At 49.3% G+C, this 26,326-nt stretch overlaps 3 protein-coding genes across 7 annotated transcripts in view; 2 read left to right on the forward strand and 1 right to left on the reverse strand.

Annotated features, from left to right (window-relative positions):
• The window catches only part of METTL3 (methyltransferase 3, N6-adenosine-methyltransferase complex catalytic subunit), a 17,964-nt gene extending 12,937 nt beyond the window's left edge, over positions 1–5,027 (forward strand). The window contains exons 9-11 of the mRNA XM_075569131.1: positions 228–293; positions 974–1,086; positions 1,868–5,027. Coding sequence (XP_075425246.1) covers positions 228–293; positions 974–1,086; positions 1,868–1,979 — 291 coding nt within the window. The 3' untranslated portion in view covers positions 1,980–5,027. The remainder of the gene's footprint in view (positions 1–227; positions 294–973; positions 1,087–1,867) is intronic.
• Positions 4,817–23,329, reverse strand: TOX4 (TOX high mobility group box family member 4). Of its 5 annotated transcripts, none has more exons than XM_075569127.1 (11): positions 23,234–23,328; positions 16,443–16,640; positions 15,758–15,826; positions 15,510–15,668; positions 15,091–15,174; positions 14,443–14,703; positions 13,969–14,196; positions 12,703–12,783; positions 10,177–10,842; positions 6,425–6,591; positions 4,817–5,568 (listed from the first exon to the last, which is right to left on the reverse strand). In XM_075569127.1, exons 1-11 carry the CDS (start codon positions 23,294–23,296, stop codon positions 5,508–5,510), a joined length of 2,037 nt encoding a protein of 678 aa, XP_075425242.1. In that variant the 5' UTR covers positions 23,297–23,328; the 3' UTR covers positions 4,817–5,507. The 5 variants fall into 5 exon arrangements, with proteins under 5 accessions (XP_075425242.1, XP_075425244.1, XP_075425241.1 ...); XM_075569129.1 differs by having other exon boundaries at positions 23,226–23,242; XM_075569126.1 differs by lacking the exon at positions 23,234–23,328 and adding an exon at positions 17,634–17,870.
• Positions 23,330–23,570: 241 nt separating this feature from the next.
• RAB2B (RAB2B, member RAS oncogene family) overlaps positions 23,571–26,326 on the forward strand; it is a 61,467-nt gene continuing 58,711 nt past the window's right edge. The window contains exon 1 of the mRNA XM_075569132.1: positions 23,571–23,728. Coding sequence (XP_075425247.1) covers positions 23,683–23,728 — 46 coding nt within the window. The 5' untranslated portion in view covers positions 23,571–23,682. The remainder of the gene's footprint in view (positions 23,729–26,326) is intronic.

Genomic DNA, 26,326 nt, shown 5'->3' on the forward strand with positions numbered 1-26,326 from the left:
TCACCAGCTAGTGACCGGCTGTACTGTGTCAGTGTCACCCTCACCGCCTAGTGACCGGCTGTACTGTGTGTCAGTGTCACTCTCACCACCTAGTGACCGGCTGTACTGTGTCACCCTCACCGCCTAGTGACCGGCTGTACTGTCACACTTATCCATTAGGTACCAATTCCTCTATCCGCCCTCGACCTCTCTCATGTACAGAGTTAACTCTCTCTCTTCTTGCCCAGGTCGGGGTTAAAGGAAACCCGCAAGGATTTAACCGAGGGCTGGACTGTGACGTCATCGTAGCAGAGGTAAGAGCGCTAGGAGTGACGCTCTTCAGGTTTTTACCAGGGGAGGATTAAGAGTATGATGCTCTGCAGGTCTCGATTCTCTAGCAGGGAATGTTTTAGGAGTGATGCTCTGCAGGGAATGTTTTAGGAGTGATGCTCTGCAGGAAATGTTCTGGCAGTGATGCTCTGCAGGAAATGTTCTGGCAGTGATCCTCTGCTGGAAATGTTCTGGCAGTGATGCTCTGCAGAAAATATTCTGGCAGTGATGCTCTGCAGAAATTGTTCTGGCAGTGATGCTTTGCAGGAAATATTCTGGCAGTGATGCTCTGCAGGAAATGTTCTGGCAGTGATGCTCTGCAGGAAATGTTCTGGCAGTGATGCTTTGCAGGAAATGTTCTGGCAGTGATGCTCTGCAGAAAATGTTCTGGCAGTGATGCTCTGCAGGAAATGTTCTGGCAGTGATGCTCTGCAGAAAATGTTCTGGCAGTGATGCTCTGCAGAAAATGTTCTGGCAGTGATGCTTTGCAGAAAATGTTCTGGCAGTGATGCTCTGCAGGAAATATTCTGGCAGTGATGCTCTGCAGGAAATGTTCTGGCAGTGATGCTTTGCAGCTCTCTGAATGTTTTGGGAGCAATGCTCTGCAGATCCCTAGCAGGGAATGTTTTGGGAGCAACGCTCTGCAGCCTCTCTCTCCTCCCAGGTCCGATCCACAAGTCACAAACCAGATGAGATTTACGGGATGATTGAGCGTCTCTCCCCCGGGACGCGTAAGATCGAGCTCTTCGGGCGGCCACACAATGTGCAACCAAACTGGTGAGTGCTGGGTACCCTGTGTGCTGGATACCCTGTGTGCTGGGGTACCGTGTGCTGGGGTACCCCCTGTGTGCTGGGTACCCTGTGTGCCGAGTACCCTGTGTGCCGAGTACCCTGTGTGCGTCCCACTGCGAGACCTATCGGACACGTTACATTCAGTGTGCTTAGCATAAGGGTCTCTCCCATTGTAAAAGGGTCGTCAAATATCCCTAAATGTGACATGTTCTCAATGTTACTTCCTTAAATAAGCAGCGTGCTGGGCTGAGGAAACGGTCTGATAAAGGGCCTGTTCTTGCTGCACTAAGTCTTACACTTGGTAGGATATCCGTGAGATGATTTTATGATGGGGATAAATTCCCACAGGGGACGTATTATTAGTGCTGCGAGGAGACGTTCTCATGAAGCTGGTGGCCTTCTAGCAGTCAGAATGAGGCTATGGGCACACCACTCCATGTGTAAAACAGGCTTTTCTGCAAGTATCAATGTTTCGGCCTAACGACACACCTTCATCGGGATGGTATGCCGACACCTTCATGCCCGGTGTGGCTTATATCGTCATTCTGACGTGTTTCATGGGCCGCAGCTTTGATTGAACGCACTTGGCGCTACGTGTTGTGGCATTCTCACTGTACGGGGCACATTCTCTCTCTGCGATTAGCGGTCTCCTCTTAGGAATTGGTGAGACGTTCTTGTAACATGTCTCTTCCTATTACATCGGAGCCATGGGGGGGAGGGTTCTTATAACCGCACATCCTTCCTGTAACGGTGTGTTTCTCTGCAGGATCACGTTGGGAAATCAGCTGGACGGGATCCACCTGTTGGATCCGGATGTGGTTGCTCGGTTTAAGGAGCAGTATCCGGACGGAGTGATCTCGAAACCAAAGAACATGTGAGCGAGCCAAAGTGGCATTAAACAACCCGCCGGGAGGTCTCTCCGGGCAGAACATCTCGGAGTCCTACGCAGCGGGGCTGCTGCATTAGCGAGAGCCGTCCTGTGATTTCTGGATCATCTGCCATTTACCTTTTACGTAATTTTTTTAAAATAATAATAAAAAAAAAAAAACTAAAATTATATGGATTGATCGGAAGGGGCTGTCCCACTTGGATGCTGACACAACCTTCTTTTTTTTGTTTTGTAAACTTACCAATGTAATTGGCTTCCTTAAATACATAGGAAATGTTCGTTTGCAACCTCTTCAGGAAGAGGGACCCCTTTAGTTTTTCATCATACCCTATATATATTTCTCACTCAATCCCCAAAAACATTTGCACAATTGTAGGCCTGTTATGTAAAATAACACTATATAAGAGGCACAATTTAGACAATCTAACTAAACTAAACTGATGTGACTGTATTCTGTACCAGGTACAGTGCGGGAGCTTCATGTAGATTAAACGAGAAATAGGAGTTTGTTCTCCGTAGCTCGTAAATGTGTTCAACTGTTGTAATCTGATCTAAAACACTGGGATTACAATGAAGTTTGAGTAGTGTCCTGCTGCTGAAATGTGCACCCGAAGACACCGCCGCCGCTGTCCGATTGTATCATCGCTAACACCCAGGACATACATGAAAACGAGAGGTAACTCTCAATGTATTACTTCCTGGTAAAATATTTTATAAATAAACACGGTCGGGAAGGAATTTTTTCCCCTTATGAGATATCATTGGATGAAATGTCACTGGGGTTTTTTGTTTGCCTTCATCTGGATTAATATACTGTAAGTACGGATATAGGATAAAGTATGTCGTGTACATTTAGCATAGGTTGAACTTGATGGACGCATGTCTTTTTTCAACCTCATCTACTATGTAACTATGACCCAGCTGCGCACACTTCTGAATGATACAAATGAGTTGTTTTCAGTCTCCCAGCGACCATCCTTTATCAGGAAATATTATGTATTTATTAGATAATTCAATTCTTAAATGTAATCTGTGACAGACCTATAATTGTGCAAATCTTCATGAAAACGTAGTGATTTTTCTGCAGGATGAAAAATAAAAATGGCCCTGTTTTGTCTGAACAGTGTGTGGACCGATATCTCAACAGGATTCCTGATCAAATATATTGAGGGGCAGGTTGGATGTAAGTGACCCGTGAAAAAAAAAAAAATCAGACGCAGAAGTATTTTAAAATAATTTTTTGCACTTCATATTTACATTGATCAAGTTTGGCATCTGACCACAAACATACATTATTTAGTCATCAACATTGCTGGCATAGCTTTGTTCCTTCATGTACTTTTTGTTGCCAAACCGCTGATCTGATTGAATCCCCACGAGAACAGACTCCTATTCATTTGTCACGTGATGTTATTGGAGGGGAAAGTGAATGTTTTTAAGGAAGCCAAGTACACGGACAGGTTGATTTTGTGACCTGCCCCTTGCAAAGGAAATTTAAGAGCGACCTACATGTCCAAAAACATGTAGCAGCCCCCCGCTGGTAACGTAACTACACCTAGAAAGAAGCGAAACATCAGCGTCTGCAAAATAATTTATTCTCCCCAAACGTTCAAGAACTCGTTCATCCTGTAAAACTCCGCCTGTTTCTTCCCCTTCGCCTCCTAAATATATTGTAAAAAGCAAGAGTGCAGCTAACTCCCCTCTCCCCCTCCCCACATACAGACTGAAACCCCCCTCATGGTGACATGCGGAGTCCTGGAAATGTAACATACCCAGCACTTCTGTTAACCCCGTTCTGCCAGCGTGGAGCACGTTGCAAACCAGGGAGCCCTTTAACCGCTTTGATGAAATCTCTGCCTGAGAAAGGAGTCTCTTAACCCCTTAGCTGCCAGGAATACTTACAGCTGCCCCCTTCTGTATTCAGTTTTTTGCTTTTCCTTCCCATTTATGGATTTGAGGTCGCATGCGCGCCCCACTTCCGGTGCGTTCATGACCTCACTGTGTGACCAGGAAGGAAGAGGGGAGCAAGAGTTACGTCAACACAAACATTGAACGAGCGCACCCGCACAGCGCCGCGTCTGCCCAGAGCTGGGTGTCGCGGTGCGGGTCACATTTGCACGTGTCGTGCGCATGTTTGGTTTTTCTGCTAGAACTTCCAGAAAGGAGTTAAAGAAACAGAATCGTCACGTAATTAAAACTGCAGCCGATCGATTGTCAGCCGTGCGATAATTCAACTTTTATCCATGATCACCGGGTCTGGGAAACTGCAACTCACACGTGATGAGCAGAGAGGAAGAAACGGCAGTGACTGCTTTGTAGAGGGGGGAGGTTATTAGGACCCTTGCTTGGTGGTTACACCATGTGGCGGATGAGCACAGCTGGGCACTGGTCCTGTTTTTTGTGCCCCCGTTGATGTTGGAGCAAAAACAAAAACATGACCAACCCCAGTAATACTTTAAAAAACCCTTGTACAGCGACGGCTCGGGGGGCTGCGATAGGAACCCCCTGAAATAGCCATTTCTTGGTATAACGGTGCTGTCACCGAGGACGAGACAAGTGACATGTTCAACCCATTCCCACACAATGACAGACGCTTGTTCAGAAAATTACGTAGAAAGATTTTGTCTTATTCGAACAACCAAAACCATTCCAGTTACAACCAGGTCCACGGACGTCTGCTCCGTACCTGTGACGTGTCGGTCAGATTTAGGGACGCTCACCCGGTCTCTAAGGTAAAGCGAGAACGCTAACGGAGATATAAGTCCTGTAATACTCCACACGTCAGATTATCTACCTCTACAAGGATCAGTATTTGCAAAAATAAAATGTTTTAAAATGTAATTGGTTTTCTTTTAATGGCCTCAACCAGCCAGTCTGAACCTGTTAAACACGTCTGCCGTTGGGTCAGTTTGGTCCGACATGTGACTGCATCTTTAAAAGAGGCGTGGAGGAACAGACTGGAGCCCCGGCTGCGATGGGTTACAGGAGCAAGGTAAGGACAGGTCGCCACCGTTTATATGGGGCCGGGTTCCATAAATACTTCCGATACGCTCGCGGTCCATAATTCCAACGCTGATCGCCATGATGTGTGGAAGAGGGAGGCAAACCCCAGTGTGACCCTGTCATTGCCAGAGGGGTATGCACCGCTAGAAACTACAATCCCCGCTGGAAGAGAGAGTTCATACAGCCACCTTATCCGAACACCCGTCACCTCCATGTGCACAAAATCGTGTGAAATATACATTTACTAGAACACCGTTTGAAAGGGAAAGAGGGGAAGAAAAAATAAAATAATATTGGATTAAAAATTCAATCCGTTTCCAGCCAAAAGCGGAAATTACAAATCCACAGAGGGGGTTAGTAGCGGTTTTTCCTGGTGTGCGCCGCCCCCCCCAAAAAATAATCGTATGTACAGAGCTGTCGGTAAAAAGTTGTCTCTTGGATCTTCACGTTATCCGTTAAGTCGTAGGCTTCTCATCAGGTTTGTACACAATGCCCCCTTCCAGGGGAGCGAGGGTTATTTCACAAGTGCCAGAGTGCCCTGAGCGCGGGACACCACCCAATTCAGGAACGTGTCTCTGCAGGGGACGGGAGAGAGACGGGAGATCAGACAGTGACATTTCTCTTGCATGCAGCACGGTCATCGTTCACACAACTCAATATCCAAAGTGTGTTAGGAAAATAACACAACGTTTTTTTATTATTTATTTATTAGCACGGGCTCAGATCCGACTACGTAACAATGTCATGATTAGAGACCCAGTGTAACATGGAGTCAGGAAGGAATTTATTTTCCCCTTATGAGATATATCATCCAATGATGTCCCTGGGGTTTTGTGTTTGCCTTCCTCTGGATCTATATACTGTAAGTATGGATATAGGATAAAGTATCTAAATTTAGCATAGGTTGAACTTTATGGACATATGTCTTTTTTCAACCTCATCTACTATAACCACACCACTCCACACCAAGCAAGTATGCAACACCACAACTATGCAACGCAACTAGTTAACACAACTATGTAACTATATAACTCAATCTTCAGCACGAACATTTCATTGCTCAAAAACATTTGAATCTTTTTTATTTGATCTGAATCGCTACATTTATGTAACAGGAGAAATCCCTCCCGGTTTATCTGGGCTCCTGTGTGTATAGATCTGATGTACACACACAAGGTGTTGCAAACTGTATAGGAGGTAGAGCTGCGGGACACGGCTCTTATCAGCTGTGAACATGCGTCTGGCTGAGAACAGCTGAAGCCACAACTAAAAGCCAGGGTAACCTTAATGTACAAACCGAACCCCATGGCCATGCACCAGGTAAACCAAGCGTCACACATGGTCAGCAGCTGGGGGCGCGCATCGCCGGTGACGCACACAGACGCGGTGTACGCGCGTACTCCCCCTGCCCGCCGCATTCTTCGCGCTCACCTGCAGTGCTTCACAACGCACTCGTTGCTGCAGTATTCATTGTCCCAGTCCTTGCTCTCCACGGGGAGGTTATCGCACCCGGAGCAGACGCAGCGTGGCTGTGGGGAGGGGCTGCGAGGGGGCGGGCTGCTCACCAGCTCCACGTCCATCTGCGGCGGGGGGGAATCCTGGGAGAGGAGGGGGTGACAGGTCAGGGTTGTCTTGTCCCCAGAAATCAGCGTGCAGGGAAGAGGACATGGACAATTAGCCACGACCGTTCAGCCGCGGAGGGACAGTATGGCCGTGTCGGCCCTGAAGTGTTATGTCTAGGACGATTAGCGTTAAGATTAGGGGTGAAGGTTTGGGCTCTCAGGGTAAGGGGTGAAGGTTTGGGCTCTCAGGGTAAGGGGTGAAGGTTTGGGCTCTCAGGGTAAGGGGTGAAGGTTTGGGCTCTCAGGGTAAGGGGTGAAGGTTTGGGCTCTCAGGGTAAGGGGTTACGGTTCGGGCTCTCAGGGTAAGGGGTTACGGTTCGGGCTCTCAGGGTATGGGGTTACTGTTTGGGCTCTCAGGGTAAGGGGTTACGGTTTGGACTCTCAGGGTAAGGGGTTACGGTTCGGGCTCTCAGGGTAAGGGTTGAAGGTTTGGGCTCTCAGGGTAAGAGGTGAAGGTCTGGGCTCTCAGGGTAAGGGGTGAAGGTTCGGGCTCTCAGGGTAGGGGGTGAAGGTCTGGGCTCTCAGGGTAAGGGGTTACGGTTTGGGCTCTCAGGGTAAGGGGTGAAGGTCTGGGCTCTCAGGGTAAGGGGTGAAGGTTCGGGCTCTCAGGGTAGGGGGTGAAGGTCTGGGCTCTCAGGGTAAGGGGTTACGGTTTGGGCTCTCAGGGTAAGGGGTTACGGTTTGGGCTCAGGGTAAGGGGTGAAGGTTTGGGCTCTCAGGGTAAGGGGTGAAGGTTTGGGCTCTCAGGGTAAGGGGTTACGGTTTGGGCTCTCAGGGTAAGGGGTTACGGTTTGGGCTCTCAGGGTAAGGGGTTACGGTTTGGGCTCTCAGGGTAAGGGGTGAAGGTTTGGGCTCTCAGGGTAAGGGGTTACGGTTTGGGCTCTCAGGGTAAGGGGTGAAGGTTTGGGCTCTCAGGGTAAGGGGTTACGGTTTGGGCTCTCAGGGTAAGGGGTTACGGTTTGGGCTCTCAGGGTAAGGGGTTACGGTTTGGGCTCTCAGGGTAAGGGGTGAAGGTTTGGGCTCTCAGGGTAAGGGGTTACGGTTCGGGCTCTCAGGGTAAGGGGTTACGGTTCGGGCTCTCAGGGTAAGGGGTTACGGTTCGGGCTCTCAGGGTAAGGGGTTACGGTTCGGGCTCTCAGGGTAAGGGGTTACGGTTTGGGCTCTCAGGGTAAGGGGTTACGGTTCGGGCTCTCAGGGTAAGGGGTTACGGTTCGGGCTCTCAGGGTAAGGGGTTACGGTTCGGGCTCTCAGGGTATGGGGTGAAGGTTCGGACTCTCAGGGTATGGGGTGAAGGTTTGGGCTCTCAGGGTAAGGGGTGAAGGTTTGGGCTCTCAGGGTAAGGGGTGAAGGTTTGGGCTCTCAGGGTAAGGGGTGAAGGTTTGGGCTCTCAGGGTAAGGGGTGAAGGTTTGGGCTCTCAGGGTAAGGGGTGACGGTTTGGGCTCTCAGGGTAAGGGGTTACGGTTTGGGCTCTCAGGGTAAGGGGTTACGGTTTGGGCTCTCAGGGTAAGGGGTTACGGTTTGGGCTCTCAGGGTAAGGGGTTACGGTTTGGGCTCTCAGGGTAAGGGGTTACGGTTTGGGCTCAGGGTAAGGGGTTACGGTTTGGGCTCAGGGTAAGGGGTGAAGGTTTGGGCTCTCAGGGTAAGGGGTGAAGGTTTGGGCTCTCAGGGTAAGGGGTTACGGTTCGGGCTCTCAGGGTAAGGGGTTACGGTTCGGGCTCTCAGGGTAAGGGGTTACGGTTCGGGCTCTCAGGGTAAGGGGTTACGGTTTGGGCTCTCAGGGTAAGGGGTTACGGTTTGGGCTCTCAGGGTAAGGGGTTACGGTTTGGGCTCTCAGGGTAAGGGGTTACGGTTCGGGCTCTCAGGGTATGGGGTGAAGGTTTGGGCTCTCAGGGTAAGGGGTGAAGGTTCGGGCTCTCAGGGTAAGGGGTGAAGGTTCGGGCTCTCAGGGTAAGGGGTGAAGGTTCGGGCTCTCAGGGTATGGGGTGAAGGTTTGGGCTCTCAGGGTAAGGGGTGAAGGTTTGGGCTCTCAGGGTAAGGGGTGAAGGTTTGGGCTCTCAGGGTAAGGGGTGAAGGTTTTGGCTCTCAGGGTAAGGGGTGAAGGTTTTGGCTCTCAGGGTAAGGGGTGAAGGTTTTGGCTCTCAGGGTAAGGGGTGAAGGTTTTGGCTCTCAGGGTAAGGGGTTACGGTTCGGGCTCTCAGGGTAAGGGGTTACGGTTCGGGCTCTCAGGGTAAGGGGTTACGGTTCGGGCTCTCAGGGTAAGGGGTTACGGTTTGGGCTCTCAGGGTAAGGGGTTACGGTTTGGGCTCTCAGGGTAAGGGGTTACGGTTCGGGCTCTCAGGGTAAGGGGTTACGGTTCGGGCTCTCAGGGTATGGGGTTACTGTTTGGGCTCTCAGGGTAAGGGGTGAAGGTTTGGGCTCTCAGGGTAAGGGGTGAAGGTTTGGGCTCTCAGGGTAAGGGGTGAAGGTTTGGGCTCTCAGGGTAAGGGGTGAAGGTTTGGGCTCTCAGGGTAAGGGGTGAAGGTTTGGGCTCTCAGGGTAAGGGGTGAAGGTTTGGGCTCTCAGGGTAAGGGGTGAAGGTTTGGGCTCTCAGGGTAAGGGGTGAAGGTTTGGGCTCTCAGGGTAAGGGGTGAAGGTTTGGGCTCTCAGGGTAAGGGGTGAAGGTTTGGGCTCTCAGGGTAAGGGGTGAAGGTTTGGGCTCTCAGGGTAAGGGGTGAAGGTTTGGGCTCTCAGGGTAAGGGATTAGAGGATACATAAAATGCGACGGTGAACTGTCCTGGCGGCACAATGTCCCAGCTGTGAAACGGCCACGGCTAATTGTCCTAGGCGCCCAGGTAAGTATTGGGAACCAAACAGGGTCACACCGCGCTCCAGGATACCAATACGGGAAGTGATGTGACCCCTGTCAACGATCATGTTATAAAAGGGACCTCGGTGACCATATTTGGTGATCAGCCGCACTGCATCATGGGACATACCAAATATAACACCGAGGCCTCCATGATGAAGTCATGATACTACATTACATCCAGGAGTGTCAACAGTGAAGCAGACCAGAGAAAGAGAAGAGCTACAAGCAGAGGCCACGCTCTGACGCTGGAGGGTGGGAGGCTCAGGGGAGAAAGAACTTCTTCATGGAAAGGGTGGTAGACTCGGGGAGTCGCCTCCCAGCAGAGGTGGTAAGGGCCAATACAGTAAAGTGAATTCAAAACAGAGAGATACAAGGGAATCTTAAATATGAGAGAAACTAATAGGATTCGCTATTTTACCAGAGAAGGAAACGTGCTGGGTGGGGGACAGAAACGAGTTATACCCGCTGTATTTCTATTGTGCATCGTTAAACAAGTGTAACCCCTTCAGGGCCGGTCTGTACATCCTCAGGAGCCGGGAAGGGAACTACAACATGCATTACAAAGCCCCTGTCGCACTAACTGGGCGTTTCCTACATGCACCTGCCATTCCCTTTACTCCCCAGTGCCACGCTGGTAAAGCTACCCGCGGTTTCCCACTCCAGAGAAATATTGATGGACTCGGTAAACATGGCGGCCGTTCTGATTGCTCACCTCCTGCACGACCTCCGTCAGCAGCTCCAGGCGGGCGGGGGAAGCGGGGGGCTCGGGAGACGGGGGCACGCTGATGACGGGGAGGCTCTGGATTTGCACGGCCTGAGGCTGGGGTTGCAGTGGAGGGGGGATGATCTTGATCTGCAGGGGAGGGGGCTGATGCAGGTTCAGTCGCACGTTCTGCATGGACTGCAGCGGAGGGGGGGCCTGCAGGATGGTGATTGACGGCTGCTGGGAGGGGGCCATCTGCTGGAGCCGGGGGGGCTGTTGCATCTGCTGCATCTGCTGCAAGGGAGGGGGCTGCAGGCGGGGGGGCAAGTGCATGGCCGCCTGCACCACGGAGCGAGTCACTCTCTGGGCCTGGGGGCTGGGCTGCAGCTGGTGCAGGGGAATTCCCCGGGAGGTCATCATGGTGGCCGGGATGACGGTCACCATGCCCTGGGACATGGCGATGGTTGTGGGGATCTGCCCAGACTGCAGCATCTGCTTGGAGATGATGATCTTGGTGATGCTCGGCTGAGGTATCACCACCTGAGGGGGCGGGGTGGGCATGGGGGGCAGAGTCACGCACTGCGGCAGGCTGGCAGCTGTTACTACAGAGGAGGACTCGGAGAGGAGCCGAGGGGAGACGGAAGGAGGGTCCAGATCCACCATGTCAACAACCACCTGCAGTGGGGGGAGAAGTGTCAGCAACGCACAGGGAACAAGGACATCGCGCTCTGTTATATGAACCTTCTATAGAACTGCAATGTAACTAATTCCATTCGCCGCCAAACGGCTTCTCTGCGACCGTCCGAGGTTCGGAAACCATTATCCGCTATATATTTCTGTTCCAGCTGCAGTTTTATTCCACGGATTCCTGACCCAGAGGTCTCCTTTGAAATATAGTGCAATATGTCTGTGTTAAATTAAAGTGATGCTTTTCTTCAGATTCTGGTGACGTGTGTACTCACAAGTCTCTCTCTTGTGTGGTGTATATAAAGGTATCTTTATGGCGTCGTGCCTGGTTTCTCCATAGAGATAATTTCCTTATTGCTATAATGAAGCAAGAGAACCGACCATAGTGCGATCAGAAAGTAAAAGCTTTATCTTAAAAATATGGTAAAACACTCGCATGGTGCTGGTAGGTAAAACAGCAAATGGATCATAAAATGATCCACGTCGGCAAACAACTGATCGCTCTTCCCGTCTGTGTCTGTTCCGGTGGAATCCCCGGGTGACGTCAGACGACGGGTGCCGCGCTTGGACAAACTACAGGTCGCACTGCAATCAGCCTCCCTCTTGGTACAGGATACAGGACACACTCAACGCGTTTCTCCTCTGCGTTTCTTCTCATCAGACCTCAGCAGAGGAGAAACGCGTTGAGTGTATCCTGTACCAAGAGGGAGGCTGATTGCAGCGCGACCTGTTTGTCCAAGCGCGGCACCCGCCGTCTGACGTCACCCGGGGATTCCACCGGAACAGACACAGACGGGAAGAGCGATCAGCTGTTTGCCGGCGTGGATCATTTTATGATCCATTTGCTGTTTTACCTACCAGCACCATGCGAGTGTTTTACCATATTTTTAAGATAAAGCTTTTACTTTCTGATCGCACTATGGTCGGTTCTCTTGCTTCATTATAGCAATAAGGAATTTATCTGTATGGAGAAGCCAGGCACGACGCCATAAAGATACATTTATATACACCACACAAGAGAGAGACTTGTGAGTACACACGTCACCAGAATCTGAAGAAAAGCATCACTTTAATTTAACACAGACATATTGCACTATATATTTGTGTGTTTTTTGTCTTTTACATATCTGCGCTCCCCAAACATACCTGGATTTCTACAACTTTAATTTGGATTGCGAGGACAATCTAATATTAGGGTTTGAGCTGCATATTTCAATCTGGGTGCATTGGTCACTTTCACATTATTGTATGTTAATTGCACGGTTTTTGTACATTTAATTTAAATATCACTGATTATATTTAAGCGCCACATTGATAACTACTTGTTTTTTCACCGTTTTGTCTCCTTTGAAATGAATGGGAGAACTGAAGATCCTTCTTAACGCAGCAGGGGGGGAAATTAAAGTCTCCTCGCTGCACAAACACTGCGACGAGAGATCAGGGGAGCGCCAGATACACTGTAATGTGTCAACATCTAATTCGTGCATGAAAACTAAATGTGACTACAATATGTAGAAATAGTACAATCACATTTAGTTTCTATTCACTAATTAGATATTGACACAGAGTGTAACCTTTAGGAGGGTTAATTTGGGTTTTGAGCCACCGTAAGTAACTCCCTATTAACATTATGACTACTACAGTATTTATTAACACGGTCATATTAATCACCACAGTAAGAGCGCCTTGGTGTTAGTTTTTTGCACAAACACTGCACCAGATGCAATCCAATTGCTTCTCATTCCCATGTTATTCTGTAATAAATTCGGTGCAGTTTCTTTCGCAACCGGAAGCATTTGACAAATGATCCTCATTACGTCCCATGATCCCACCTCTCCCCCGAGTTACCTGCTTAAGCTGACTTGCTTTGTACAGGGCTAACGCCTTCAAATACTCCTTCTTAGCTGCCTCTGTTTTCCTCTTGTACACCTGCAGGGAGAGAGGGAGGTTCATATCGGAAGATCGATCCTCAGCCTGGCGGAAGTGTGGAAATCCGGCAGGCCGCGCAAATGTCTCTACGTCATAAACATATCTACGTGCAACGCCGCGGTGGGAGGCAGGAGCCATCTGAACTATATCGGAGATTATAATCTTATTTATGTGAAGAAAAAACACAGAACGCACCGAAGGTAAAAAGTTATATTCACAGAAATAAAAAGAAGTATATGAACACTTACAATAGGGTGCTGGATGGCGAGCCAATCACTGCGCGCTACTCGCCGGGTCAGCAGAGCGGCCAGGATGGCCCAACGCTGAGCAGCTCCGTGTCCTGCGCGGTGGGACAGATCTTCTGCTACAAGTGTGAAGCGACCGTCACTTCTTGGATGCATCAGCAGCTTAGGCTCCGACGTGATTAGCTCTGGTGTCGGAGCTGGGGCGCAACGTGAGCACTACGCGTTTCGCACGGCTTGTGCTTCATCAGCGTTGTGCCATCCTGGACACTCTGCTGACCCGGGGAGTAGCGAGCAGTGATTATCTCACCATCCAGCACCTTATTGTAAGTGTTCATATACTTTTTTATTTCTGTGAATACAAGTTTTTACCTTCGGTGCGCTTTGTGCTCCTACACAACAGCAGCAAGGAGATTCAAGTTGCGCAAATAAACTCACCTACAAAACTTTGGAAGCACGAGCGCGGTTTCACCTCTCCTCATTATTTATGTATGCTTATCTTTATTTATATAGCGCCCACAGTGTACCAAAGTACACTTTACAAGAGAGACAATACAGTGAATTGTAATACAATAAGAGTAACAAACAAAATCAGAGTAGGAAAGGAAATCGCTGTCCCAGAGAGATTACATTGCAGCGGCATTACCTGTCAACAAGGCACGCGAAATCTGAGTCACTAACTTATTCCCCTCCCCCAAAGGGCTTCCAACACAACCCCTTAGTGTGTTACTGCTATGAAAATCCTACAATGAAAACAGCCTGTGACACAGAGAACAGACTTCTGGTGTCTCCGTTCTAGGGGCGGTTGATACGATCATGAAATTCAGATTTAGGAGTCGGAGTAATATCCGTCTAAGGAATCAGGGAAGACACATCGCGTCCTGTAAATAAGTGACACCACATAGACACCCCGTGAATCCTTCATCAGCCTCCATTGTATTACCTGTTTCTGCTCCTCCCCCAGACTGTCCCACATGGAGGCCACGATTTTGGACACCTCTCCGAAGGTGGCATTGGGGTTCTGGCCCTTGATGGCAGCCTGTGTGTCGCGGAAAAACAGGGCGTACGCGGACAGCGGCTTCTGAGGCTCGTTAGGGTCTTTCTTTTTCTTCTTCTTAGGGGTTTTCTGCTTCTTGGGCTGTTCCACCACGATGGCTTTAGGGGCCGTTATCTGGAGAGGTGAGGGGCAGGGACAGAGCGGTCAGGGATGGAATGGCAAGAGTGTACAACAGATCAATGAGGTGCAATGGGAATGCCATGTATAGATGCCGAAATGGGTGTGTCAGTACTGGAGCAGCAGAGATGAGATGCAGTGGGAAGTGTGTTTGTGTATAGGTTCTGTAGTGCATGAATGTGTTGTGTGTGCTGTGTGTGCTGTGTGTGCAGCAGGCACAAGTGATTTGTCTCCTCCTCTCACCCTCCTGAAGTCCTCCATGTCCTCATCATGCAGAGAGCTGGTTGGGGATGGGGTGGTGGAGAGAAGATCCTCAGGGGACTGAACAGGGGGCAGGATGGTACCCCCTCCAAGGCTCAGTCCAAGCTGGGAGCTCAGCTCAGACTGGTCGATGGTTGTGAGCTGACTGTGGGACAGGAGACTGGATGACATGTCGGTCATTGAGACATCTATCGTGACAGGGGGGTTGGCGTTGTACGGGGTGACAATGGGGTGATCCAGGTCCTGCACGAGATAAAGCAAAGATTCAGAGGGACCAGAGCACACCTGAGTCTGTGTTTGACCAATAACACCAACACAGTGATAAAGTGACAGACATAGTGAAAGGAGCCATCGGCCTGTCCCTTCCACCGCACGGTGACACCAAGACACAAGGAGAAGGGAGCCATCAGTGACACGGACACAAATTGAAGGGAGCCATTGGTTTGCCTTTGCCACTGCAAGATCACTCAGGCAGAAGGGACTCATTGATCTCCTTTGCAGGATGACGCAGACAGGAAAGGAAAATGTCCCACTAAGTTTGTTCCTCCCTCAAGATGAGAGAGAATGAAAAACATCCCTATCCAATTAAACAGCACATTCACACAAAATGTCAGGAGAAGGGACACTTACCATGGCCAGCCCGGCTCCAAGCAGGGCCCCTGCTTGTTCCATCACCTCATGGGACAACTCCACTGGCATGTCCAGAGTCTGCACCTGTGGAAGAAACGAGGCATCACACGTGTTTTAGGAGAACAGTCTGCCAGAGACTATGTTTATTGAAGGGGAGCGAGAGAGCAACAGAAGTTTTCAGTATTCGTATAGTTTCACACAGAAGGTGGAACTTTCCAATGATAAGCAGTAATCAGCAGAAGCAGATCTTGTGGTTAGATAATAAAAGCCTAGTTATAGCAGATTCTGAGAATAGCAGACTCTGAAAGTAGGTGAAAGGAGACTATAGTATATTTCTTTATCACATGCATTAATTCAGAACAACATGCTTTACCCATCATACATTGCAGTAACTGAGCCTGAGGCCTTATTCTACACACCCCATACTGTGCTGTGAAGCCCCCATCCTGACCCCCTGAAGGGTCTCCGAGGTCATCAAAGTGTCCAACAACATCTGAGACTGCCAGGGAGGGGTCTGAGTCCAGAGAGATTGGCGGGATTTCAAACTCCTCGTCCCCCAAGCTGGGTGTGTGGAAGGTCTGCACCGGAGGAGGGGACAGAGAGGGGACAGTCAGTGATCCCAAGGAGACTGTTGCATACCTGGTCAAAACCCCTACCCCCTACATACCTCCGCCCCAGTCAGGAAGGGGTGTCCCGATCCTGTGATGGTCAGGTAACTGTCACTGCCCCCCGGAAACTGGAATACAAAAGAGGCAAACATGGTAATGGTAAGAACAGTGCATTGGGATTGGGTGAACCCGTTTCCGGGCCCAGTGTCAGCTTCCTGTGACCGTGGGCCTATCAAACTATCTCACTGTGCCTCAGGCACCAACAATTAGATTGTTAGTTCTGCAGGAAAATCTTGTGGCTGCAAAATAATGTACTGCGCTGTGTATACGTCAGCGCTATATAGCTATATATATATATAAATATATATATAAAGTTATAAGCACCACTTCCCTGCCAGGGGGGCTTTGCATGCCATTATAGTGCTTTCAATACAACAGGCAGTAAGTAAATGGTTGTTTTGCGTTCCCTTGGTAACCCTGCTTTGCAAAGAGCGTCATTTAAACTGCGCTGGGACCAGGAGCATGGAATGCTGGGAGTAACAAAGCAAACTGAGAACAAGTAGACAGGAAACATCCCGGCGCCCATCTTATTCCATTAACAACTCATCTCTTACATAAAACAGATAACCCTTTGAGGAGAGCACATGTGGTTATAACACAGGCACAGCTGCCCTGGTTAGGTCACACGATTTAAAGTAAACCAGCGTTTCTGATTGGTTAAGCACGTGCCCCTGGACCCCTCACCTTGCTGTGCCCATACACCCCATAGAGGTGCTGGGAGGGCATTAACCCCTGAGCGTCCAGGGAGCAGGAAGGACCCTCATCGCCCGTCAGTAGCAGATGGTGGCCGGGAAGTCCGGCACCTACATCATTGCCATCAGGGTCCAGACCAGAGAAGTAGTGCAGGTCCATGGAGGGGTGCAGGAGGGTGAGCTCAGCCCCCTACAGAGCACACAACACGGAGGGAAACAGCAATACCCTAATTACACCCACAAAGGACATTCATGTGGAGAGATTATCAGGAGACCAGAGATCAACGACAGGGAAAGATCTAAGAGAGGGGGAACCACTATACTTCTCACTTATAAACCACCACAAAAAGCAGATATCCAAATGTATAAACACACAACTACATGTCAAGCTGATGGGATAAGCACCAACACACACAACATTATATGGCCAGAGAAGGTACACACCCCAAGATCAGCAGTGTTACCACTCTGCGTGATCTCTTAACCAACAGATCCCGGCACAGAGAGCCCAAAATGATGCCCAAGTGACAGATCCTGGTGTATTGGGGCTTCATGCACAATATAAGCGCACAACACGTCCCTAACTAGACAGGGTCCGGTAAGGAGGTGGTGGGATAGAGGTTAGCACACTAGTAGCAGAACAGTAAAGCAGACAGGGACTTTTTTTATACCAGGGCGCCTCACCATGCCACAAAAATCTGTATATATACATATCAGGCCCCTTACATGCAAATGGTGTCCAATTTATCACTACAAAGGAGCATTATGCCAAACAACCATTAGTGTGTAATAACATGGGGCCCTTATACACAGTGGGCATTACATATCACATTAATAGAAAGGGAGCATCAACTAACAGTGCAGACAGGCCCTTGTGTGGCAGCATCCCTCTGCATATTACTATATAAGGTAATGCTGAGTCCTTATAGAGCCTATGTATCACAGTGAGGCTCCCTTATACACAGCTGTAGACCATTTTATAGAGGGCCCTGCCTCAGTATACAGTCTGAGAGGGGGCACAGGAAGCAGCAGGCACACAGACAGCCACACAGCCCAGGACAGTGAGAGCTCATTCCCACACACCCCTCAGCACCCACTGACAACGACAAGCTGCCGCGCTTCGGGCTTAAATACCCGCCACCTTTGCACGTCACCAAACACCACGTGACCGACCGCCAATCACCGTGGTACTACTCCTCCATGCCACAGAACAGGCTCCACCCCGCGCTCTTTCCCTCTCCGCGACGCGAGACCAACGTCCACTGCACGCGCACGGCATGCGAATGAAGGAGGCGGGGGTCACGCGTCGATGCTTACGCGCCACGTACAGAGGGACTCGCGTGTTTTTACCTGACGCACGTGGCGCCCATCTTTACTGTGGGCACAAAACCGAATAAACAACAGCAATCGTGCTGATGTACAGGGTCTCCCACTCATTCCAGTACTCACTCATATCAGTACGTACTCACTCATATCAGTACATACTCACTCATATCAGTACACGTCACTCATTCCAGTACTCGCTCATTCCAGTACACTCTCTCCCACTCATTTCAGTACACACTCAATTCTGTACACACTCATTCCAGAATACTCACTCATTCCAGAACACTCACTCATTTCAGTACACTCATTTCAGTACTCACTCAATTCAGTACTCACTCAATTCAGTACTCACTCAATTCAGTACACACTCACTCAATTCAGTACACACTCATTCCAGTACACTCACTCATTCCAGTACACTCACTCATTCCAGTACTCTCTCACTCACTTCAGTACTCTCTCATTCCAGCACATTCACACTCATTCCAGTACACACTCACTCATTCCAGTACACACTCACTCACTCCAGTACACACTCACTCATTTCAGCACACACTCACTCATTTCAACACACACACTTCTGTACACACTCACTCATTTCTGTACACACTCACTCATTTCTGTACTCATTTCATTACACTCACACATCAGTACAATCACTTGTCAGTACTCTCATATTTCAGTACACACTCACTCATTGCCGTGTCACACTCAGTGTTTCTCACTCATTTCAGTGCAGTGTCACACTCATACAGTGTCACACTCATACCATTGTCTCATTTCAGTGCAGTGTCACACTCATTTCAATGTCACACTCATACAGTGTCTCATTTCAGTGCAGTCACACTCATACAGTGTCTCACTCATTTGAGGGAAGTGTCACACAGTCTCATTTCAAGGCAGTCTCACACTCACTGATATCAAAATGACAACAATAAAATCTCATTTTAATCCACAATTTCGCACATTTCTCTTAATACCTCCAGCAGAGGGAGGGAGAGAGAGTGAGAGGCAGCTGTCCAATTAGATTGCCAACTAATAGGACACACAGTTGCCAATGAGAAAGAGACTGCAAAGTGAGGCTGCTATCCAAAAAGAAAGCCAACTGACAGCAAGACAGCTAAGAAATCAGAGAGGCTGCCAACTGATGAGAGAATGTTCACAATGGAAAGAACTGCCATGTGAGTGCCAACTAATGAGACAGGCATTCTGCCACTGATGAGAGTTTCCACTGATGTTGATGTAAACCCCAATGTTGTTACATTTTACAGTAAATAACTTGTTAATCACAGAGAGAAAATCTTCATCATACCACCCCAGAGACCTCCATATACAGAGTCGGGCTGTTCAGAGCAGGACACAGAGACCCGGACTGATTCCTTATTAAGAATGGGAGGTAACTCTCACTTCCAAGCCAATGTGATGATGAGGAAGGTGGAGAGACCTCCCTCATTTCCATCCTATGTGATGACCATACCTCACTTCCATCCCATGTGATGACCAGGTGCAGAGACCTCCCTCACTTCCATCCCATGTGATGACCAAGAAGATGCAGAGACCTCCCTCACTTCCATCCCATGTGATGACCAAGTAGATGCAGAGACATCCCTCACCTCCATCCCATGTGACAGGGGCAGAGACATCCCTCACTTCCATCCCATGTGACCAGGTGCAGAGACATCCCTCACTTCCATCCCATGTGATGACCAGGAAGATGCAGAGACCTCCCTCACTTCCATCCCATGTGATGACCAGGAAGATGCAGAGACCTCCCTCACTTCCATCCCATGTGATGACCAGGAAGATGCAGAGACCTCCCTCACTTCCATCCCATGTGATGACCAGGAAGATGCAGAGACCTCCCTCACTTCCATCCCATGTGATGACCAGGAAGATGCAGAGACCTCCCTCACCTCTATCCCATGTGATGACCAGGAAGATGCAGAGACCTCCCTCACTTCCATCCCATGTGATGACCAGGAAGATGCAGAGACTTCCCTCATCTCCATCCCATGTAATGACCAGGAAGATGCAGAGACATCCCTCACTTCCATCCCATGTGATGACCAGGAAAATGCAGAGACCTCCCTCACTTCCATCCCATGTGACCAGGTGCAGAGACATCCCTCACTTCCATCCCATGTGATGACCAGGAAGATGCAGAGACCTCCCTCACTTCCATCCCATGTGATGACCAGATAGATGCAGAGACATCCCTCGCCTCCATCCCATGTGATGACCAGGAAGATGCAGAGACCTCCCTCACTTCCATCCCATGTGATGACCAGGAAGATGCGGAGACCTCCCTCACTTCCATCCCATGTGATGACCAGATAGATGCAGAGACATCCCTCACTTTCATCCCATGTGATGACCAGGAAGATGCAGAGACCTCCCTCACTTCCATCCCATGTGATGACCAGGAAGGTGGAGAGACCTCCCTCACCTCCATCCCATGTGATGACCAGGAAGATGGAGAGACCTCCCTCACCTCCATCCCATGTGATGACCAGGAAGGTGGAGAGACCTCCCTCACTTCCATCCCATGTGATGACCAGGAAGGTGGAGAGACCTCCCTCACTTCCATCCCATGTGATGACCAGGAAGATGGAGAGACCTCCCTCACTTCCATCCCATGTGATGACCAGGAAGGTGGAGAGACCTCCCTCACTTCCATCCCATGTGATGACCAGGAAGGTGGAGAGACCTCCCTCATTTCCATCCCATGTGATGACCAGGAAGGTGGAGAGACCTCCCTCACTTCTATCCAATGTGTTGAGCAGAATAAATGTCGGGACTGTGTCAGATCTGTATCCATTCTACGGTTAACTTGTATACAGCTCCACAAAACATTGTGATCATGAAAATATTTAGGTTATATTAGTTATCCTACTTTGCACAACTGGACAAGTCGCCAAACATTAAGCACACTCACACTAATTTAACGCCTCCAAAAAACCCACAACAGCCATGTGAACTCTCACGAATATGGACAGAGACTAATTGATTGGAAGGATGTCACATCAAAGGTAAATTTCCCTCAAAGTAACAGTCAATCATAGAGTGAGGGTTTTGAACAGCCACACCAAGACTCTGTCAGTGACGGTCAAGAACAGTAGCAGCAAGTCTCCCTCATTGAGGCACAGTCTCACTCAGAAGCAGTCACCCTCATGGAGTGGCAGTCACATAGCAGATCTGAGTCTCTCTCGTTGAGGGAGTCTCACAGTTGCAGAGTCTCTTATTGAATGACAGTCTCCAACAGTAGCAATGAGTCTCATTGAATGACAGTCTCACACATAAGCAGTCTCCCTCATTAAGTAACAGTCTCTCACAGTAGATTTGACTAATTGAGTGACAGTTACACAGCAGATCCGAGTCTCAATGAGTGACAGTCACACGGCAGATCTGTCTCTCTCAGTGGGTGACAGTCACACGGCAAATCTGTCTCTCATTGAGTCACACGGCAGATCTATCTCTCATTAAGTCACACGGCAGATCTGTCTCTCATTAAGTCACACAGCAGATCTGTCTCAGTGAGTGACAATCACACCAGATCTGTCTCTCAGTGAATGACAGTCACACAGCAGATTTGCCTCTCTCATTGAGTGACAGTCACACAGCTGATCTGTATCTCTCAATGAGTGACAGTCACACAGCTGATCTATGTCTCTCTGTGAGTCACACAGCTGATCTCTGTCTCTCTGTGAGTGAGTCACACAGCTGATCTCTGTCTCTCTCAATGAGTGACAGTCACACTAACTGTCTCTCTCTCAGTGAGTGACAGTCACACAGCTGATCTCTCTCAGTGAGTGACAGTCACACAGCTGATTTCTCTCTCAGTGAGTGACAGTCACACAGCTGCTCTCTCAGTGAGTGACAATCACACAGCTGCTCTCTCAGTGAGTGACAATCACACAGCTGCTCTCTCTGTCTCAGTGAGTGACAGTCACACAGCTGCTCTCTCGCTCTCAGTGAGTGACAGTCACATAGCTGATCTCTCTCGCTCAGTGAGCGACAGTCACAGAGCTGATCTCTCGTTCTCAGTGAGCGACCGTCACACAGCTGATCTCTCTCGTTCTCAGTGAGTGACAGTCACACAGCTGATCTCTCTCTCAGTGAGTGACACAGCTGATCTCTCTCTTTCAGTGAGTGACAATCACACAGCTGATCGATCTCTCTCTGTGAGTGACAGTCACACAGCTGATCTCTCTCTCAGTGAGTGACAGTCACACAGCTGATCTCTTTCTCTCTCTCAGTGAGTGACAGTCACACAGCTGATCTCTCTCTCTCGCTCTCAGTGAGCGACAGTCACACAGCTGATCTCTCTCTCGCTCTCAGTGAGCGACAGTCACACTGCTGCTCTCTCAGTCTCAGTGAGTGACAGTCTCACTGCTGCTCTCTCTCGCTCGTTCTCAGTGAGAGACAATCACACAGCTGATCTCTCTCAGTGAGTGACAGTCACACAGATGATCTCTCTCTCTCTCTCTGTGAGTGACAGTCACACAGCTGATCTCTCTCTCAGTGACAGTCACACAGCTGATCTCTCTCTCAGTGACAGTCACACAGCTGATCTCTCTCTCAGTGACAGTCACAAAGCTGATCTCTCTCAGTGAGTGACAGTCACACAGCTGCTCTCTCTCGCTCTCAGTGAGCGACAATCACACAGCTGATCTCTCTCTCAATGAGTGACAGTCACACAGCTGCTCTCTCTCTCTCAGTGAGTGACAGTCACACAGCTGCTCTCTCTCTCAGTGAGTGACAGTCACACAGCTGCTCTCTCTCTCAGTGAGTGACAGTCACACAGCTGTTCTCTCTCTCTCTCAGTGAGTGACAGTCACACAGCTGATCTCTCAGTGATTGACAGTTACACATCTGATCTCTCTCAGTGAGTGACTGTCACACAGCTGATCTCTCTCAGTGAGTGACTGTCACACAGCTGATCTCTCTCTCAGTGAGTGACAGTCACACAGATGATCTCCCTCTCTCTGTGAGTGACAGTCACACAGCTGATCTCTCTCTCTCAGTGAGTGACAGTCACACAACTGATCTCTCTCTCAGTGAGTGACAGTCACACAGCTGATCTCTCTCAGTGAGTGACAGTCACACAGCTGATCTCTCCATCAGCGACAGTCACACAGCTGCTCGCTCTCTATGAGTGACAGTCACACAGCTGACCTCTCTCTCAGTGAGTGAGTCACACAGCTGACCTCTCTCTCAGTGAGTGAGTCACACAGGTGATCTCTCTCTCAGTGAGTGACAGTCAAGCCGCAGCTCTGTCTCTGTGAGTGGCAGTGTCCGCTCCCTCCCTGTATCTCACACAGAGAGTTGTGCCCCTCCCAGGCCCCCAGACTAGGTAGCAGGACCTGTCCCTGACCATTCCTGTAGTAGGAACATACACAGCTCCGCAGAGCGCTGCCCCCTGCGGCACTCTCACACCCCCATGTATTACCCTCTCACCTCCATCATCCCGGCCGAGGCTTCCCCTTCTTCTTTAACCACTTTCCCCGCCTCCACCAACATGGCGGAGCTTCCGCTTCCGGCGGAACAGATGACGCCATTTTGGTGGAGGAGGAAGGAGTTACACAGCTCACACACTGTCCAGCAACATATTACCTCACCACCTAGCAGAGAGCCAGCCAGGCGAACAGAGCGCCTCCTCCCAGAGCAGTGGAGATGGCTCCTGGCAGACAGAGCGCCTCCTCCCAGAGCAGCGGAGATTGCTCCTGGCAGACAGAGCGCCTCCTCCCAGAGCAGTGGAGAAGGCTCCTGGCAGACAGAGCGCCTCCTCCAAGAGTAGTAGAGATGGCTCCTGGCTGACAGAGCGCCTCTTACCAGAGCAGTAGAGACCGCCAGGCGGACAGAGCGCCTTCTGTATGCACCTAGCTCTCGGGATCTGATTTGCCGTCATGTCGTACGCCTTCCTCTTCAAGTACATCATTATCGGCGACACAGGTTAGTGGGAACCAAGATGAGTTGTGTCACCAACACTTCTCTATACACACACAGTGACTGTAACCGACACGTCTCTATATACACACGCAGTGACTGTCACCGTCTCTATATACACACGCAGTGACTGTCACCGACACGTCTCTATATACACACGCAGTGACTGTCACCGACACGTCTCTATATATATACAAGCAGTGACTGTCACCGTCTCTATACACACACAGTGACTGTCACCGACACGTCTCTATATACACACACGCAGTGACTGTCACCGTCTCTATATATACACGCAGTGACTGTCACCGACACGTCTCTATACACACGCAGTGACTGTCACCGACACGTCTCTATATACACACGCAGTGACTGTCACATCTCTATACACACACAGTGACTGTCACCGACACGTCTCTATATACACACGCAGTGACTGTCACATCTCTATACACACACAGTGACTGTCACATCTCTATACACACACAGTGACTGTCACCGACACGTCTCTATATACACACGCAGTGACTGTCACATCTCTATACACACACAGTGACTGTCACGATACATCTCTATATACACACACGCAGTGACTGTCACCGTCTCTATATGCACACGCAGTGACTGTCACCGACACGTCTCTATATGCACACGCAGTGACTGTCACCGACACGTCTCTATATACACACGCAGTGACTGTCACCGTCTCTATATACACACGCAGTGACTGTCACATCTCTATACACACACAGTGACTGTCACCGACACGTCTCTATATACACACACAGTGACTGTCACATCTCTATACACACACAGTGACTGTCACCGACACGTCTCTATATACACACACGCAGTGACTGTCACCGTCTCTATATAGTGCTAGAAAAGAGTGATAAAACAGGCGCTACTTCGTGAATGAAATTTAAATGAGAAAGGTGGTACAGATAGGATTGATAATCCAACCCCTTGCTCAAACCTCACTGGTGGGACCTGTGTCACGGGTTCCAAGGGTTAAGTATTGCTCAAAACATCCAGGGGGAGTATGTGGGGAGATAAGAGAACAATATATACAATATAAGTGCAGACGTCAAGTATTTTATGGATATACTCCTGACGAAGCCGAGAAACAGTTTGGTAGCTGAGGCGAAACGCGTAGAGTTTTACCGGTGGACCAATTTTGGTCTTGGAGACGATCCGTAGAACCAGCTCTGAATGCAGTGACGTCACATCTTGCAGACGGGCGCGCAGAAGGAAGCTCCGGTCCAGGACGCAGAGCTGTAGAAGCCAGCAGACTGACCTGTTGGAGGCGGTGAGCTGTTTCGGGAGATCCTCCATTCACATATTGTGATACATGCTTTTAACTTTTGTGAAAATTGTAAGTGCGCATTTTTATTGTGTTTTTTCAAATATAAACTATCATATTGATCGCACTATGTAGTTTTCTCCCTCTCTCTATACATACACTGCTGACGGAGAATCGTTAGGGGGGTACAGCTCATAGATATCTTCAAGGGTGGCAACCCAATTTGCCAACTGCTTATATTATCACCTTGCTCCTGTGAGTAGATCAACCATAAGAGCCAAGACACTGCTTTTATATCCATAAAATACTTGACGTCTGCACTTATATTGTATATATTGTTCTCTTATCTCCCCACATACTCCCCCTGGATGTTTTGAGCAATACCGTCTCTATATACACACGCAGTGACCGTCTCTATATACACACACACAGTGACTGTCACCGACACGTCTCTATATACACACGCAGTGACCGTCACCGTCTCTATATACAAGCAGTGACTGTCAGAGATACGTCTCTATATACACACACGCAGTGACCGTCGCCGTCTCTGTATGCACACGGAGTGACTGTCACCGTCTCTATATATACACGCAGTGACTGTTGCGTCTCTATATACACACACGCAGTGACTGTCACGTCTCTATATACACACACACGCAGTGACTGTCACGTCTCTATATACACACGCAGTGACTGTCACGTCTCTATATACACACACGCAGTGACTGTCACGTCTCTATATACACACACGCAGTGACTGTCACCGTTTCTATATACACGCAGTGACTGTCTCTATATACACACACGCAGTGACCGTCTCTATATACACACGCAGTGACTGTCACGTCTCTATATACACACGCAGTGACTGTCACGTCTCTATATACACACGCAGTGACTGTCACGTCTCTATATACACACGCAGTGACTGTCACGTCTCTATATACACACGCAGTGATTGTCGCCTTCTCTATATGCACACGCAGTGACTGTCACGTCTCTATATACACACGCAGTGACTGTCTCTATATACACACGCAGTGACCGTCTCTATATACACACGCAGTGACTGTCACGTCTCTATATACACACGCAGTGACTGTCACGTCGCTATATACACACGCAGTGACTGTCACGTCTCTATATACACACGCAGTGAACATCGTCGTCTCTATATACACACGCAGTGACTGTCACGTCTCTATATACACACGCAGTAACTGTCACGTCTCTATATACACACGCAGTGACTGTCACGTCTCTATATACACACGCAGTGACCGTCTCGTCTCTATACA

This window comes from Ascaphus truei, chromosome 13, assembly GCF_040206685.1.
Source record: "Ascaphus truei isolate aAscTru1 chromosome 13, aAscTru1.hap1, whole genome shotgun sequence".
Classification (NCBI taxonomy): domain Eukaryota; kingdom Metazoa; phylum Chordata; class Amphibia; order Anura; family Ascaphidae; genus Ascaphus; species Ascaphus truei.